The 17,087-nt window shown below is 34.7% G+C and overlaps 1 protein-coding gene across 2 annotated transcripts in view; it reads left to right on the top strand.

The window, feature by feature from the left end:
* TBC1D22A (TBC1 domain family member 22A) overlaps nucleotides 1–17,087 on the top strand; it is a 175,601-nt gene that overhangs the window by 18,003 nt on the left and 140,511 nt on the right. The window contains exons 5-8 of one of the 2 annotated variants that reach the window (XM_068166361.1): nucleotides 717–787; nucleotides 4,626–4,754; nucleotides 5,623–5,685; nucleotides 10,321–10,435. In XM_068166361.1, the coding sequence (XP_068022462.1) occupies nucleotides 717–787; nucleotides 4,626–4,754; nucleotides 5,623–5,685; nucleotides 10,321–10,435 (378 nt within the window). The remainder of the gene's footprint in view (nucleotides 1–716; nucleotides 788–4,625; nucleotides 4,755–5,622; nucleotides 5,686–10,320; nucleotides 10,436–17,087) is intronic. The other variant, XM_068166371.1, reaches the window with a different exon arrangement.

Genomic DNA, 17,087 nt, shown 5'->3' with positions numbered 1-17,087 from the left:
GTATATACATATATATATATATAATGTAGAATTTTGCTGTTCTGTATTCTTTTGCAGGTTTATAATTTGCACTCGTGCAATTTTAACCCATAGTTTTTCTAGTAAATAGTAAGAAGAGAAAGAACTAGTAGATATATCATAAAACCATGGTTTCTTAGGGAAACTCTTAAGCATATTTTGTTTTCACATTTTTTGTGAATTTTCTATAAGTGTTTTCCACATGATGAACTATTTTCACGATCAGTATGTGAAGTCCCACAGACTGGTTTAGCTGGATATTATATCTGACAAATGGTTTTCAAGAGAAAGGAGTACAACATGGGGAATGAGAATATGGAATGAGAGTAAATTACAGATTTCAGACAAAGTATCATTCTTTTTCCAGCTTCAAATCTAACTTTTAATTAGGATCTGTGTAAAGTTGTTAAACAATAACAATGAATATTTTTTCATTCTAATCAAAGGTGTAATGTAAAAAGTAATTATGATAAATACTCCATAAAATTACCTTAGCAATCTCAGAACCTGTTATCATAGATATCCCTATGGATAGTTGTTATCCAGTGTTCTAGTAATTCGTTAGAATTGTCATAAAATTCTGATTTCATTGGACTTTGTAAGGAGACATGATTACTGTTGTAAACAACTTTGCACTTATGCTTATTTTAATGGATAGTAGTTGTCTTTATTCTCATGAAATGCTTCTCTTTTAATAGAAGAATTACGGAAATTGAGTTGGTCTGGCATTCCCAAAAGGGTTCGTCCGATTGCATGGAAGCTTCTTTCAGTAAGTTGTATTTTTTTTCTTCATCCTTTGCCTTTAGTAGTAATTTTTTCAAGCATTGCAAGCATATTTTTTGCTTGAGTTGTGGTCCATCAGTGATACTTGAAAACATGTTTGTTGCTGAATTGTAGTAAAAGTTGTGTTCTTTGCTTGGTTTCAAGATTAATTTGGCAAACTGAAAGGGTAGGAATAAGAAGTAGTAGTAAGTGATGTCAGCTGTCTATTTTTCAGCCTGGCTTTCTTAAAAGGTCTTATGTGATAACAGTGGCCTCTTTCAAACAAATGGTGGAACATTAAAAGACATGCACTTTCTTACAGGTGTCTTGAAACTAGGCACACAGTAGAGGAAAAGAAGCCTGCCAATGCCCTGTTATAGGCTTCATTCAAGCTTCACATTAAAATAACTCCAAGGAAGGATTAACAGTGTACTGAGGAAAAGTTGTGATACTAACGGGATTTTTCGCCAATTTTTCTGTAGTGGTTTAAGACAAATTTGAACTGCTGTGGTTAGTTACCTTGTGACATTGGCTCTTCTAATGTCAGACCTGTGAGACATGTTTGGGGAGATAAGCTAATTAAAAGCTAATAATTTTTTTGCAGTGTGAGTTTTTGGTTGTCTGAGTTCTCTCATCTTTGCCCAGGGGCCAGAGGAATTTAAAAAGGGCAGTAGCTTGGGAATAGGTTGACTGAAATACCATGGACATCAGAGACAAGATGTGGGAATATAGATTCAGTGGACTTGGCATTGCACAACTAGATTTTTTTTTATTTTTTTAAATCTCTGCACAATATTTAAAAAGCTGTTTCTGTAAAAACAGAATGTATTTCTCATAGGATCATTTTTCACGTCAGTCTTTTCAGTTATAATACTTGTGATGGCAAACTGTTGTGCATTTTAGCTCTTGGTTTTCTGCCTGTGGTTGGGAGAAGAATGTGTGAAGATGTTTGTATTAGGAAGAAGCAAAAATCACCTGCTAGCTACTCTCTAGAGGCTGTGGAAGACACTTTACTAGCAAATCGTCATGCATTTAAGACCTGTTTAAAAATCTGAGTTACACACACCGCAGTTTAATAAATTTTTCAGAGAGTAGACTTAAATAGCTCTTTGCTTTCTATAGAATAATTCAACAAGGAATGCAGAGTATACTTCAGATTGAGACTGATTTCCAGTAACTAGAAGAATCTCTCTTGATGAGTTCTACTAACTTTGAAGCTTAGTCCCCTCTAATGCCAAACTCAGGTGCAGCTTCTTAGTGGTGAATATTCAAATATCTTGCTGTAATCAGAAATGAAAGTGCAGTTTGCAGTTAAGTTTTGTTCTGTTTCCAAAATTATGGTCTAAGATTTTGATAAAGAGCTCCTATTGTTTTCCTTCTTGAATTTAGAATGTCTGTTTTAAAATATTAAAAGCAAAAAACCCCATGTCTAACTACAAATTGACTTTGAAACATGGTAAACTGAAACATGAGGATAGGATAAGCTCTGAATCGGAGGAGTGACAGAGGTTTAGAGAATTGTAATTACACAAAATTTAACTGAAGTCACTTGTTTTACTTGCAAGTATGAACATGGGCTTTCTATGAGCTTCAGCTTCATTCCATAAGATGTAAATTTCCTGTGTTCTGTTGTTCTAACCATTCCAGTTCAATTCTTACCTTTGGCTTTTTGTCACACCTCCGTAAAGAAACTGTCTTCATGTAATTTTGGTTTTACTTTTAGAATTAAGTGGGTTGATTTTTTTTTTTTTTTTTAATTACTTTTTTCCTTCTCCTGAGTAAGAGACTTCTGTGTATGTGGTAATCTTTAATATTTTTCTTTTTCCTGCTGCTAAACAGCAATATTTTCCAAGTTCTCAGGTTTTCTTACCCAATTCTTGCCATGATTTTTAAAAATCTTCCTCAATTAGTAAATTTTGGAAACCCAAAGATGAGTCATTTAGTAGTTGCTAATTAAGGCAGCAGCTTCTTTCAACTTTCTGAAGTGGGGAAGAAAAAGTGTTTTGAGGATTTGTGGTCATAAACTCCATTATGCTTTTTTTGTTCTATTGGTAACTTATTTTTAAGTCACATTAATTGTTTAAACGTGTTACCTACTGTGAATACAGAACTCAGATAAGAAGAGAGAACAGGGTAATCTTTCACGCTATAAGGTGTGCTGGGAGCTGTTGGGAAAGCAAGTGTGACCAAACCTATTTTAGTTAAAGATCAGTTGCAAAGCAAACAAAGACAGACCAAAGAACCAAAGAAACTAAAGCATAATTTAGAGCTGAATTAAGGCTGGATGTGTTCATTCTGGATACTCAGAAGTCTTAGTAAAAAGACCAAGCTGATTTTGACAACTGGTATTCTTGGACTTGATGATGTTTGAGGTCTTTTCCAACCGGAACAACTCTATGATTCTGTGGTAGTATTTAAAGCAGAAGGTTATTGCCTTGCAAGTAACATCAGCACTTAAAGTTGGAATTTTCATAATATGGTTAAAATAATTGAACAGTTGAGAGAATTGTTACATAGTCAGAATGTTAATGATGTTAACATGTATTTCATTACAAATTTTCAAAGGGAAGAAATTTCAAAATCAGTATAATGTTCAGGGGCTGTTGATGTTATATATGTGTAGTAGTAACAGTATATCCAAAGTGGCACAATGTATTTTAAAAATATCACAAAACCATTATGTATACTCTGCAGCAAGCAGAGTTATTCAGATTCCCTTCTCTTTTGAATAAGAAAACTGAAGATACGGTTTCACAAGCCTTTAGAGGAAATTAATGAATAAACAGATTAAATTCTCTGCCAGTTTATTCCCTGATAATACGTTGCAAGCCTTTCCAACTTTTAACAATAAAACTGAATTTGTAGAGTGCATGGGAAACAAGACGTGTCGAGTTGAGAGATGAATTTAGTCTGTGGAACTAAATAATGGCAAAAGGACTTACTGAGAAAATACTGGTATCCTTTGAACAATCACATTTGATCTCACAAATGAATTATTTTCTAATAAAACTAACATGTCCTACAGGGGAAAAAAGAAAAAGAATAAATGTGAGACACAATTCAACATTTAATTTAGTGCAAAACACTGGAACAGGACACTAAATGTCAGACTGAATCTTGAGGTAAAAGTTAAGATGGTCAACTTAAAGTACCTGGAACTAGATATAAGTCAGTATGTCTTAAAAGATATACTTTGGCAGAAATGTCTCTTAAGGTATGTGGAATGTGATATGTTTGAACTTATTCTGTTACATTTTAATTTCTTATTTTAAGATATGGGAATACCATTTTAAATGATTGTAATGGCTTGGACAGGCACATGCTATGTTGGGTTAAGAACTGGCTGAATTGGCCAGGAACAGAGAATTTTAGTGAATGGTTTTAAATCCAGTTGGTGGTCAGTTACTGGGCTCAGTACTAGGGCGAGTTCTGTTTAACATCTTTATCAATGATGGGGATGAGGGGATCAAGTGCATCCTCAGTAAGTTTGCAGGCACCAAGTTGGGTGCTGCTTGAATAATGGCCATACAGGAATGCAGGAAATAGTGAACTCATTTAGCAGCGTGTTTATCTGCACTTACTTATGTGATCATTTCCTACATAAGGTAAGCATCATCTTAGAATTCTTCATGAAAACTTGTGTTTTAAAGCTGGCAGAGGTGTTTGTATCTGAAACGTTGCATCAGTTGGAATGCTTAGAAAACTGATTTACCAAAGGATTATTGAGGGTCTGTGTAGGACAGCATGGCACTACATCAGTTTATTAGCTTTCTTGTCATATGTGATAAGGCAAAAAATAATATCCATTTCATGTCACACTTGGTTTGGTTTTGTTTGTTTTTCAGGGCTATCTTCCTGCAAATGTGGACCGAAGAGAAAGCACTTTACAAAGAAAACGCAAAGAGTATTTTGCATTTGTTGAACAATACTATGATTCCAGAAATGATGAAAATCACCAAGATACCTATAGACAGGTAAAACACCTACTGAAGTTGACTTTTACTTAAAGGGCATCTCTTAAAAACGTCAAAGATCCTGTTTTTTGAAGAAAAAAAAGAAATATTTTGATCTGAAATTCAAAACAATTGATTTCTTTAATGCTGGTTTTTGTCATGCCAGTATAGCACTGCGATTTGGTGTAGTCGTGTTTATCTGTTTGAGAGTAGTAGAGTCTTCAGATCTTTCATTCCTACTCAGTCTCCTTCAAATGAGTGAAAATGGACAGGAAAAATATAACAGTGACTGTTTCTTACTTGTTCTGTACTTCTGTTTAGGAAGTTGAAACTGTGTATGATACAGAGTAAATAAAGATGTGTTAAGCTTGCTTACCCACTTAGATAAGCAGATTGCTTTTCTTCAAGTTTTGTGTTAAAAGGAATAGTTTGTGTCACCAAGTACAGACTGAGTAATACTACTTTAGCCTGACTTAGGACAGAAGCAGCTGAGATCTTTCATCTATAAGCCTGATCTTCAGTAGCAAGAAGTACGTATGATGGTGTCAGTTGAACATGACTTTACAGGAGTAGTAGTATGTATTTACTCATAATTACCATGAGGTAATGAGTATTGTCAATATGACTAATTTGCAAAGAGTCAAAATGTGATAAAAGGATCCCAAAATGTGAAAATCAAGTATGTGGGTTTTTTTAAAATTCTGTCTCATTGATAGATTTACAATGGTTTAAAGATTTTACTGTATGTTGTGAAACACAGTAAACACATTACTCCAAATATAGTGTTACAATGAGATTATAACTGTAAACACATAGGATTGTTTAAATTGTTGTACTGTTTAAAAAGTGTGCAGTTTGTTCCTGTTACAGTATTCTTCTGTCCAATTAGATCCATATAGATATCCCACGCATGAGTCCTGAAGTTTTAAGACTTCAGCCCAAAGTAACAGAGGTAAGAATAATATCTGAAGAATTACTACTTTTTTAAAAAAGAAATAATTTTATTAATGGCTGTCACAGCATTCCTTAATAATTAATTTGGCAACACTTGGTGTCTTCATGTCAGAACTAGCAAAAAAAAAAAGAAAGGTATTTAAGTATACACCATTACTCATATTTACGTTGCTGTTCTTAAGAGCTATCTTAAAAGCTAAGGCATCTGAAAATATCTTGCATTGTATCTGCCAGTTTTTACTTTGATCTTGTGACTTTGAGTTTTTGTTGTTGTGGGTTGTTCATTGTTTTGTTTTGTTTTTTAATAATGTGGTTTTGAAGTAATCCAGAGCATGGGTCTTGTGTCTTCTATGTATTTGTCAAAATTATTCAAAGTCTGGAAGCTCTTATCATGGGATCTTCCACTAGGAAAATTACCTTCCTGTAAATTAGTAGCATGACTGGTTTGTGTTCTTGGTTTGATTTTGCTTCTTTGTAAGTTTTATATATCAAGTACAATATCTAAATTTCTTTTACTAGTGTAGTAAATATATATCAATTAATGATTTATATTTTAATGTTAGTTAAATTTGTCTGTATTGTTGTGTAATTGAATTCCACAGGGAATTTGTAAAATATAGGTGATAAATAGTATAGTTGTGAATCATCCTCTTTCAGTTAGTAATTTTACTCCTTCAGTTTATTTTTCTAATGGATTGAGATTTCCTTGGATGATAGAGAAGTCAAATGAGGAACTGTCAATTATTAGTCTAGTGGAAGTGCTCCTCCATGTGTGTACAGTGTTGGTTTTTTTTTTTTTTTAAAGACAGTGGTATAATACCACTTCTTTCTGTCTGTTTTCTACACACTGGTGCATTACCTGGGCCTTTGTAGGGACAAATCAGAGTGAAGTACAAAAAAATAAATGAATGTAAAAAGAAACAATGCCAGCAAGAAATAAGCTGCTCAAGACATAAGATCAGTGGCAGTGTTGTAGGAACAAGCCAATAAATGAGGTTGGAGGTGAATAGTATTTCATTAAAAATGGTTACAGGAAGAATACTCAAATACTTCAAAGGGTCAGGAAATACTTGTAGTAGCAGCAATAGTCTTTTAAATGATTCTAAAGATACATTTGCATTCAATATTGAGTAGTGACTTTCTGTGGTAGGTTTTTTACTTCCTTGCATTGCATGCACTATTCCTAGTTTCAGTGAAGATCAACTGTCTCTCAAATGACTGTGACAGTGGATGAGGAGTTGGGTGGATGGCTGCAACCAGAAGGTAGTGATCAACAGCTTGATGTCTGGCTGGAGATGCGCAACAAGTGGTCCATACTGGAATCAGTGCTGTCTTTGTCAATGATATAGACAGTGGGATTAAGTGCCCCCTCAGCAAAGTTGCAGGTGACACTAAGCTGATTAGTGTGGTCAATATGACAGAGGGACAGGAGGTCATCCAGAATGACTTGGACATGCTGGATAAGAGGACCCAGATGAACCTTAGGAGGTTCAACAAGGCCAATGCAGGGTCCTGTACCTGGGTTGGGACAATCCCCATTATCAATACAGTCTGGGAGAGGATGTGATAGCAGCCCTGCAGAAGAGACTTGGGGTACTGGTGGGTGAGAAGCTGGATATTTGCCAACAATGCGCACTTGCAGCCCAGAAGGCCAATTGTATCCTGAGCTGCATCAAGAGAAGCGTTGTCAGCAGACCGAGAGGTGATTCTGTCACTCTGCTCTGGTAAGACTTCATCACCTAAGTTGCTGTCCAGCTCTGGAGCCCTCAGCACAAGAAGGACATGGATCTGATGGAAAGGGTCCAGAGGAGGGCCACAAAAACAATTAGAGGGCTGGAGCACTTCTCCTATGAAGACAGGCTGGGAGACTTGAGGTTGTTCAGCCAGGAAAAGAGAACACTCCAGGGAGACCTTATAGAGGCCTTCTAATACCTGAAGGGGGTCTACAAGTGTTCAGGGGAGTGACTGTTTACAAAGGCCTGTATCAATAGGGCAAGGAGCAGTGGCTTTATACTGCAGAAGGTTAGTTTTAAATGAGACGTTAGGATGAAGTTCTTTACAGTAGTGGTGGTAGAATAATGGAACAGGTTACCCAGCAAGGTGGTACAGGGCCCATCCCTGGAGATATTCAAGGTCAGGCTTGATGGGGCCCTGAGCAACCTGATCTAGTTGGGGTTGTCCCTGTTTATTGCAAGGGGGTTGGACTAGATGACATCTAGAGGTCTCTTCTAAACCAGTCCATAATATGATTCTATGAATAAGGTTCTCACTGTTACCATAAATGAGAGTTAAATTTAAAAGAGAATAACTGATTGTTAATGACATCTCATGAGATGTAATAGTTCATAGCAGAAAAGCAATTCCAGTTTCTGCTGCTGGTTTAGGAATCAAGAAGGAACATTTTGGTAAAGTGACCTTTTTAATGAGTTCTACGTGAACACAGTGATAAGTGCTGTATAGAAACTAATCAGGCTGCCTATCAGGTTTTTAGTGCTCATTTTTAAAAATTCAAAACAGTAAATGGAATTTTATTAAAATGGGTAGGAGATTGAAAACAATATTTTGGCATAGGTTTGTTGAATATTTGTTTAATGTCTGTTTAGATGCATTTGGGGTTATTAAATGTGATGTGCCAATCACTGAATGATCCATCCTCTTCAATAATATTAAAAAAAAGAATCCCCAAACCTAAAGAAAATACCCAACCACTTGGCCTTTGCCTTTAGTTTTCATTCCTGGATTTTAAAAATGCAGTGCAAACCATGTATATTAGCAGGTTCTGAGGAAAGGAGAGATTGGTCATGCAAATTTGGGGGTTGTTTGACTTGCAGCTCATCTTCATGAAAAATCTTTTCCATAATTTTATTTCCATAGCTGTTACTTACTGATTTACTGATTATTTTTTATTTTTTGTTGTTGTTGTTTGTTTGCTTGTTTCTCACTGTGTATTTTGTAACTTCATCACACCAGGAGTTTTAGTGAATGATGCTATCCTACATTCAGTAATTGCTATTTCAGTAGGTTTTTCTGGTCACTTCTATCTGACACTTGTTTTCAGGAAAGTTATTTGTAGTATGTTAAGTATATTCTTGCTTTGAAGTGAAACAGAAAAAAAGAAACATTGATAATATTGAAAAGCTACTATTACTGAAACTGGAATGACAGTTGACAAAAGCAGGAAGGATGGCTGTGAGCTGACTGAACATTACAGTTTTCCAATAATAGTAAAAATATGGCATAAACCCCTGTAACTTCATAAAGTTATAATCATGTAGAATGTGAAAGCAAATTGCAAAACTTAAGGTCTTTATATAGTTGTTGATTGATGAAGAAACCCTGCTGATACTGCTTGATGGGAAGAGATAGGTATTTTTTCAGTTTAATATGCAGTGCATATTAAAAACCATGAGGTGACAGGACTAGCATCAAGAATTCATGGCTAAAGGAATAAGCATCTTGGCTAATAAAATAATGAGGCTTTTATAGAGAAGTTGCTAAATGAAGATCTCCCGTTCTGCCTCATCTTTGCCCTAAAACTGAAAATGATTGCAAGTGAGTTTTTAAAGTAAAGAGTTTATTTAAAACAGAATTAAAATAGTCAGCTTCTTATTCTAGATAAAACTTGAAGAGAAATTGAATAGAAATAATACAGGCTTTATACAGTTCCTCTGCATATTTCATCCTTGATGTCCTTACAAAGGCTTTCTTATTTTGTTAGTATTGAGGCCTGATCTTAAAGTGACACTGTCCTTTGGTTTGAACTCTTTCTCTCATCCGGTTACCTGTCTCTGCATTCTGCCTTCTTGGGCAGACCTTCTAAAGAGCAAACATTATTTTGCTTCAGATGATTATAGCTGAATAATAGGGCAAAGCATGTAGCAGCTTTTATTCTGCTGATTATTGCAGCATTTATAAGTCATAGCACATTCAGAATGAAATAATTGAGAGGAAATATAGCTTCTTGCACACCTAAATTGTCTCAGAGAAATTCTGTGATTTCCCTGCTCCATGCTCTTGTCATGCTCTCCTTCCCATGATCAGATATGTTGCATCCTTAGGAGCTTTTGCAGATCCTAAGCAAGGTATAGTTTAGAGTTGTAGGGGGTGGCTGGCAGTTGCCTTTTCTAAATTTCCTGACTTCTTGTGAAATCTGAAACCCCACACTACAGTATTAGACAAGCTTAACTAATAAGAATCTCTTTTTATGGGCACATTATTAAAAAAACATAGGCTCTAAAATATAGAATACCATATTGATAAAATATTTCTTCTTAAGAGGTGAAAAATCATGGGAAGATGATTGAATGTTGCTGTGTCTTAATGAAAGAGGAATTACATGATTGGAAAAGCTCCAGTGAATAAGTGCTACTTTGTTCTGACTGTTGTAACTGAATTATATAATAGGTTGGTTTTAACATGTGCTAATAGCTTGAAAATGCTTCCTTTTGAAGAACTGAGAAGCTTACTTAGCACTTGAAGTTAATGAATATCAATATTCATTTATGCTTTTGTATGCATATTGTTTTACTAGTAATTCTATGATACTAAATCTTTGTATAATTTTAAAGTATTTTGTTTAAACTGTGCTTATCACTTGATAAATTACCTGGTAGCTTCTTTAACTGTTTTTCAGATCTTTGAAAGAATTTTGTTTATCTGGGCAATACGTCATCCAGCCAGTGGATATGTTCAGGGCATGAATGACCTCGTTACTCCTTTTTTTGTAGTCTTCGTTTGTGAATATATAGGTAAGATTTATCTTAATACTGAATTAGTAATCATTTTGGAACAGCATGTTCTTATTTTAATCTAAATATTGATTTGGATGAGCTAATGAAAGCATAACTTGATACATGGATCTTTTAATAAATATTTGTCATTATAAATCTGTATAGTTCTGACTGCTTCCCAGTATATATTTACAGAGATTTTGTGTAGTAGTGAAGTTCAGGAATCTTTCAGGTTTCTATTACAAAAGATCCCCTTTTCAACAAAAATCAGCCAAACAACCCAAAAAGTTGCAGACATTGTTCTTGTTTGTCAGACCTTAAGCACAATCTAGGATTTTCTTTCATTTTGGCTTCTAGTTCAGAAGTGTCAACCACTCTGATGCTTTTTTCTTCATAGGTGGTTGTATTCTCCCTTTCTTTCTCTTGGAATTCATGGTTTTTTTTTGTCAGAACTTAGATTGTACGTATGAAATAAGCAAGGAAATTTAAACTAGAAGGAAGCTGTTAAACTGGGTGTGTGACTGAGAGAATATCCAACCTAGAGTTAGGTTCTGAAAATTACAGCAGCAGTAACCAAGTTTCTCTAGTGAAGAGTCTTGCCTCCCTGGAACTTACAACACTGGTAACAATAGTAGCATAAACAGCTATATTTTTGTTGAGTTTGTGACCTTATATATGACTGTACTTTTTGAAAACTTATTTACTGATATTGTGTAAATGCCCACTTACTAGAACATAATTCATTCCTGAGACCTACAGATTAGTATTTAAGTGTTTATAAACATCAAGATTATTGATACTCAAATTTTTAACAAATCATTGCTAATAATTATAAATTTGGATGTAAAAGGTAATATTAAGCAATAAAAATGTGTTAATCTGCCTTGAACTAAAACTGCTTTCCTTGTATTTGTATTTCTTGTACACATTTATGAGGAAAAGGTGCCATGGTTTAGTAGTCATGAGGTCTTGGGTGACAGGTTGGACTTGATGATCTTTGAAGTCTTTTCCAACCTTATTGATTCTATCACTCTATTGTATGAAAATACATAGTGCCTGTGTGTATTCAAGCAGCATGTTGTCTGACTACTTCAGTGAGGCTGTACATAGCGGATTCTTCTTGTCTTCTCTTTGGAAGATACTCATTGGTGTCCTGGTCCAGACTGATTAGATTTAATGAAGGGCAGACTATCCTTGAATGGATGATAGACTATTTATTTACTCGTTTACATGGCAACACCTCTGTTGCTTTCTTAATTTCTTGTTTTATAGGGGCACATTTCATTGATAAACAACTAATGAGAATTACTGCTGCTTTCTCCCTAATCATCTCTTAAGTAGGGTAGAAGCCTACTCCTGAGAGTACTTACAGTTTCTGCCTTTTACTCCCTCATTTGACAGATAATGAAAATGTTCTTAATGATTCTAGAACAGTAGGGTCTCTAGCAGACTTTAGGGTTGTTAATTGAAATAAGAAGTTCAAATGAAATGCGATTAGAGAATTGATATTCCATGTTAAATAGACCATTTAATTAATATGGTAAATAAGTTTGTCTTTACCACCAACTTACATTTGGAGACCCTGGTGATTGTTAATGTATTTGCTAGTTTGTCAGTATTTTTGTATCAGAGAGCATAACTGTTCCAGTAAGCATTTGTTGAAGAAAAACAAAACTCAAATCTGAACGACAATAAAAGGCATTTTGCCACTGAAAGTGTATGAAACTCTGCTCTCCAAAGGGTCATCTAAAAGCTAATATCTATATGATAAGAAAAATATTAAAATATTTTCTCAGTACAGTAGTGGTCCTGGCTAACAGCAGTTATTTCCCCAGTGACATATAAAAACTTTCCAAGATTTGCCCTTAAAATGTTGGTTTTCTTTTTTTATTAGACTTTTTCTAATATATTCAAGTTATGCTGAATGATGTATTCAAATTAGAGAGTGCATTTTATTTAATTAGAGTGCATTTTACTTAAACTGGAAATGGGGACATTGTGAAATGTCTCAAAGGATTCAAAAGTCAGACTATGAATTGTGCTTAAATAGTTCAGATATAAATAAATGCCAAACTGCAGAAGTTTCCTAACTATGTTATTCGTGCATTTAATATTAGTCTAGTAATGCTCTGTATTTACCTTAGATTTTTTCTGTAGGTTAGATGTTGAAAGCATTCTTTCAGCCTTTTTTGCAGTGCTAAGTATGATGAAAATGTAACTTGGTGGTATCTTATTAGTTCCCCACTCTGCAGTAAAAGCAGAATGCTGGAACATTTTCAGCAAGGTAAAACCTTGTTGTTAAACCAAGCCAGGAGAAGCACAACTATAATTAAAGAAAAATTCAGAGAGGATAGACACTAGCCCCTGCTGTAATACAGTATATTCAAATCAGGATTTCTAGTCTATATTAGGAAGAAGATGAGGAATTTAAATGTTAGGTTTTTCATACCAGTTGATTGTGTGTCAATCTCAGTTATTTGGATTTTCTCCATGAAAGATGCTTTTTCTACTCTAGTGTGGAATTTGAAAGACTAGTTGTGCACCAATACTATTTTGTGCTTTCTTATAACCTCCAATATGACATAGCTGTATTACAACAATTTATGTTGTCAGAATAAATGCTGATTGCTATCAGCAGTTTCCATGTGGATGTAATTCCAGAGGTGTTTTTAGGAATGAGGTATGATATGCAATATGGCTGCTCACTGTTCACTGACAAGGAAATTTTACACTGGATTGCAAGTCCTGTTTCAGGTGGTTGAACATGTTCCTTCCTCTCTTTGTACACCTTCCTGAGTTTCCATTGATCTGCATCGTTTACGTGTATTAAATTGTGCTGCACAGTTGTTTGTGGTTTCTTTTCTTGTAGTCAGCTACACTTCACTACATCTGACACCTCAGTACTGAATCTGTAATACAGTAATTCATTGTACGTAGAACCACAGAGAGGACCTGCATTTATTCACCATCCAGAGATGAAAGCTCAAGAGAAAAGCCTTTGTAAAAAGGATGTGTATCAGGCCATTGCTAAGCAGAATGGCTGTGTGAAATCACTTTAAGACTCCTAGCAGTGTTAAATGAAGAGAAATGTAAAAGTTACAAGGAGGTTAAGGGAAGAAAACGAACACTATTGTATGTGGATAAAGAACATTCAGAAAAAGGTTACTGAAGACTGCAGTGGTGATTGAGAATTTGTGTGCAATCTTTGTGCAACAGAAGAAATTGAGAACATTTGAAGATGCTTACAAGAACTCATGAACTTTTTAAACAGCGGTCTTAGCCTTGTAAGTATTTTTCTTGTGGTCTTAAATTATTTTGCAGAAGTCATTAAGTACAGCTTTTGTTAGTGTTTTATTATATTGATATTGTCATGACTTTATAGAAAAATTACTTCAGGCCCAAATTCTACTGGGACTTGGATGAGATTTAGTCTCATACCAGTGTTCCTATGAAAACAAATATTCTTTGGTCCTGGAAAAGCCATTATCTGTAGCTCCCATGCTTACCTTTATTTCCATACTTGCTTACATGTCAAAGGACATATATGTCTTTTCATGCCCTTAAAATGGGATTTTATACTGGTGCTTGCCTTCTTTCCTTCCTTCATTTCTGTTATGAATAATTAAATTAAAAACTTTTTTCCCCTCCCTGTAGTTTGTTTTGCTGTATAGAAAATTGTTATTTTCATAGTATAATTGGAGTAATGTTTCAGGGCATTGTATAATGGTTTTGTCTGAGGTAATTCCTCTGTGTTTATCAAATGTTTAGCAGAGTGGTTTTAGTGTGTGGTTTTTTTTGTTTGGTGCTTTTTTTCCTTTCTTCAGGAGAGTTGTAATTTGTATGCAATAAGTAAATCTGTTTAGAATGTACATGTTTGTAACATTTGTAGTTATTCTGCTTAGGAAAGTCTGAGCAAAACTGAAGGAATGACTTGTTTTGATAGAATGGGAATTGAACAAGGAGCTATAATTGTATTAACTGGCTGCTTCTCCCTCTCCCAGGCCCTTGAAGTGGTTGGAAACTGATGGAATCATCCTTGCCAATTTCTGGCTTATCAGGAAAGAAATAGTGGAACACCATCCATAAGAGTGCTCAGGAGTGTAGTGGATTTCTTTAGTTGAGAGATGAAAAGATTTTGTTTGCAATTGTTGTACGCTCTTGAACGTTTTTTGATAATTCGGCATTGTGCTTTGTTAGAAACTTCTACTGGTTTAATGGCTTTCTTTGTTTAAATATATACATGTTTTTGAACAATACTTTGTATTAGTGCTTTCTATATGTTTGTTTGAAATTATGATGCATATACTAATTTGTGTAAAACTGACACGAAGCGTAACCAACATTTTGGCGTTTTCATGCAAGTTGTAGAGGAATTAAAGTATTTCCTATTTTTTACAAGCATTGTAAAGCTTGCATGAACAACTATTATTAATAATTTAAATCCAATTTAAATTTAAATTAATTTTCTGTCATGAAAATTTAGTGTCAGACGTTCCATTTAGTCTTTTGAAATTTTCTCTCCTTAATGCAAATCACCAATAATGTAGTTTCCATATACAAAGCTATATTTCAGTACTCCTTCTTAATAATTTCCATGATATTTTGTAATAATACTTATGAGATCATTGAAGTTGACTGAAATTCTCATAGATATGAGAAATATTTAGTATTTTTTAAAATTGAATGGAATGTGTGATTTGGGTGGGCAGGGAATGAAGAAAGCTTATTACAAAACTCATTCAATTGAAGTCTTGAAGATGTTGAAAATCCAATTTAATCTAAGTAAATCGTATGCATTCCTGTGTTAAAGGTCTGCAACATACACAAGCTGCTCAGTGATCTGAAGCTTTTGACTTGCCTGTTAATTCTCTTTGCTTTCATGTATTAGGAAACACTTACTATGTTCACACACGCTTATATGTAACTGTAATACAATGCAGCATTATCTTAGCTTTTTTGTGATAGCTGGTGCTAATTTTTTCAGCTTGGACTATGTTCCCCCGCTCTCACCCCATTGATATCCAGTCTATTGTCCAGTGAAAGTAATGCAGAGAAGCTGAAGAAAGGGAGGACTGATGAGTAGGATAAAGAGTGTTTGAGTTTGATTCCACACACTGATTCCTGCTTTGCTCCATGTAAAAGGTGAAGAAAGTCTGCAAGTAAGCAGAGACCTGTATTGTGCCCATCCACAGTGCTGAGGACTTGGTACTTCTGTACCTGTCTTCTGTGCTGTGTGGCAGCACTGAATCTGACTGCAGTAGACAGAAAAGGGTTTACTTCCGATATGCTTAGATCATATAGCTGTATCAGGGTTTGCTGCTGTCAAAATGGGTGTCTGCACTTCCTCTTTTCAACTCCAAATATGCATCCCTATCTTCCTTCTTTGGTTAGCCTTACATTTTCTCTGGCACAGTGAATCAGTTCTGTTAAACTGTCAGGAAACTAGCCCTGAAATAATTTAACTTTCTAGTCTCATCTCAAAATGATGTCCATCTCCTCACATTCATGAGATGAACATCAATGCTGGTGACTGTTTAGCTGTTTTATTAAACTACACGGTCATTCCACTTATTTTTGCTTAGCATCTTAAGGAACATGCCTAAAATCAACTCAAAAGACCAGTGTAGGGTATACAAACCTGCTTTTCTAGTATTTTTACTTTTCAAGACTTTACTGTCTTGAATGGCCATAATTTATTATAATAGACAATACTGGTTTACAAAATCAGTCCTTCTCTAACTGTTCCTGTTTTCATTTCCCCCTCTTCAGTATACTGTCAGATTTCCAAGGTAATTATAACAGTTAATATGAATGTTGGATGCATGGCTGCATCCAGCTGACTTCTTGGAGAAAGGTCTGAGACCTGCTGAATAAGTTTATAGCAATAATTGTGATAGCCAAGCACCGTGAATGTAATTTTTACCAGTTTCAACTTCAAGGCAAATTACAAAACCACCTAAAGCAAAAACCCGACAAACATGATTTCTTAGTCTCCCTGTAAAGTTCCCTGAAAGATAGCAAAGCTTAGGCTCCTTTCTTTGCTTATACTATGTAGAATTGTTTTTAATTTTACTTATGTCACATTTTCTGTAATTTATCTTTAAAAAAGTTTCATAGATCTTTATAACCAAATTGTTTGCAGTTGTGTCATACTGATGGGATGGAGAAAATTACTCCTGTCACATTCATGAAAATCCATTGACCTGACAAACTGCAAAATCAAAATTCTTGTGAACTGTCACATATTTCAAGTTTGAATGAAATGTGGTCTGTAATAAAATATCTTGCAGGTCTATAGTAGTAATAGTGCTGTGGATTTAACTCATAATGGTGTGTCAAGGATGTAAAAGATGTACATTGAGCTTCACAATCTGTCAGGAAAAATTAATGTATTTTAGATAAAATTTTTTCATGGATGCTTTTTAAAACAACATCTATGTGAAATGGAACAACTAATTAAAGTTAGAATTTTCTAACTGTGGTTAACAGTTGTCATCAGAAGTGAAAAAGAGACACGAAGATGTCCTAGTAATTATATCCAACTACTTGTCTATTGTTTTTAGTTCTCTGGAAAAAAATTAGTATTTTAACAGTATTAAGTGCTCATAGTCTTTTATAAGTTTCTGTTTAAAACCCAATGTGTAACTAAAACATCCACAAGAAACTCAAA

The sequence above is a fragment of the Melanerpes formicivorus genome, unplaced genomic scaffold (assembly GCF_026170545.1).
Source record: "Melanerpes formicivorus ecotype bairdi unplaced genomic scaffold, bMelFor1.0.p_v2 SCAF_3, whole genome shotgun sequence".
Taxonomy (NCBI): domain Eukaryota; kingdom Metazoa; phylum Chordata; class Aves; order Piciformes; family Picidae; genus Melanerpes; species Melanerpes formicivorus.
This window is presented reverse-complemented; position numbering and strand designations above follow the sequence as displayed.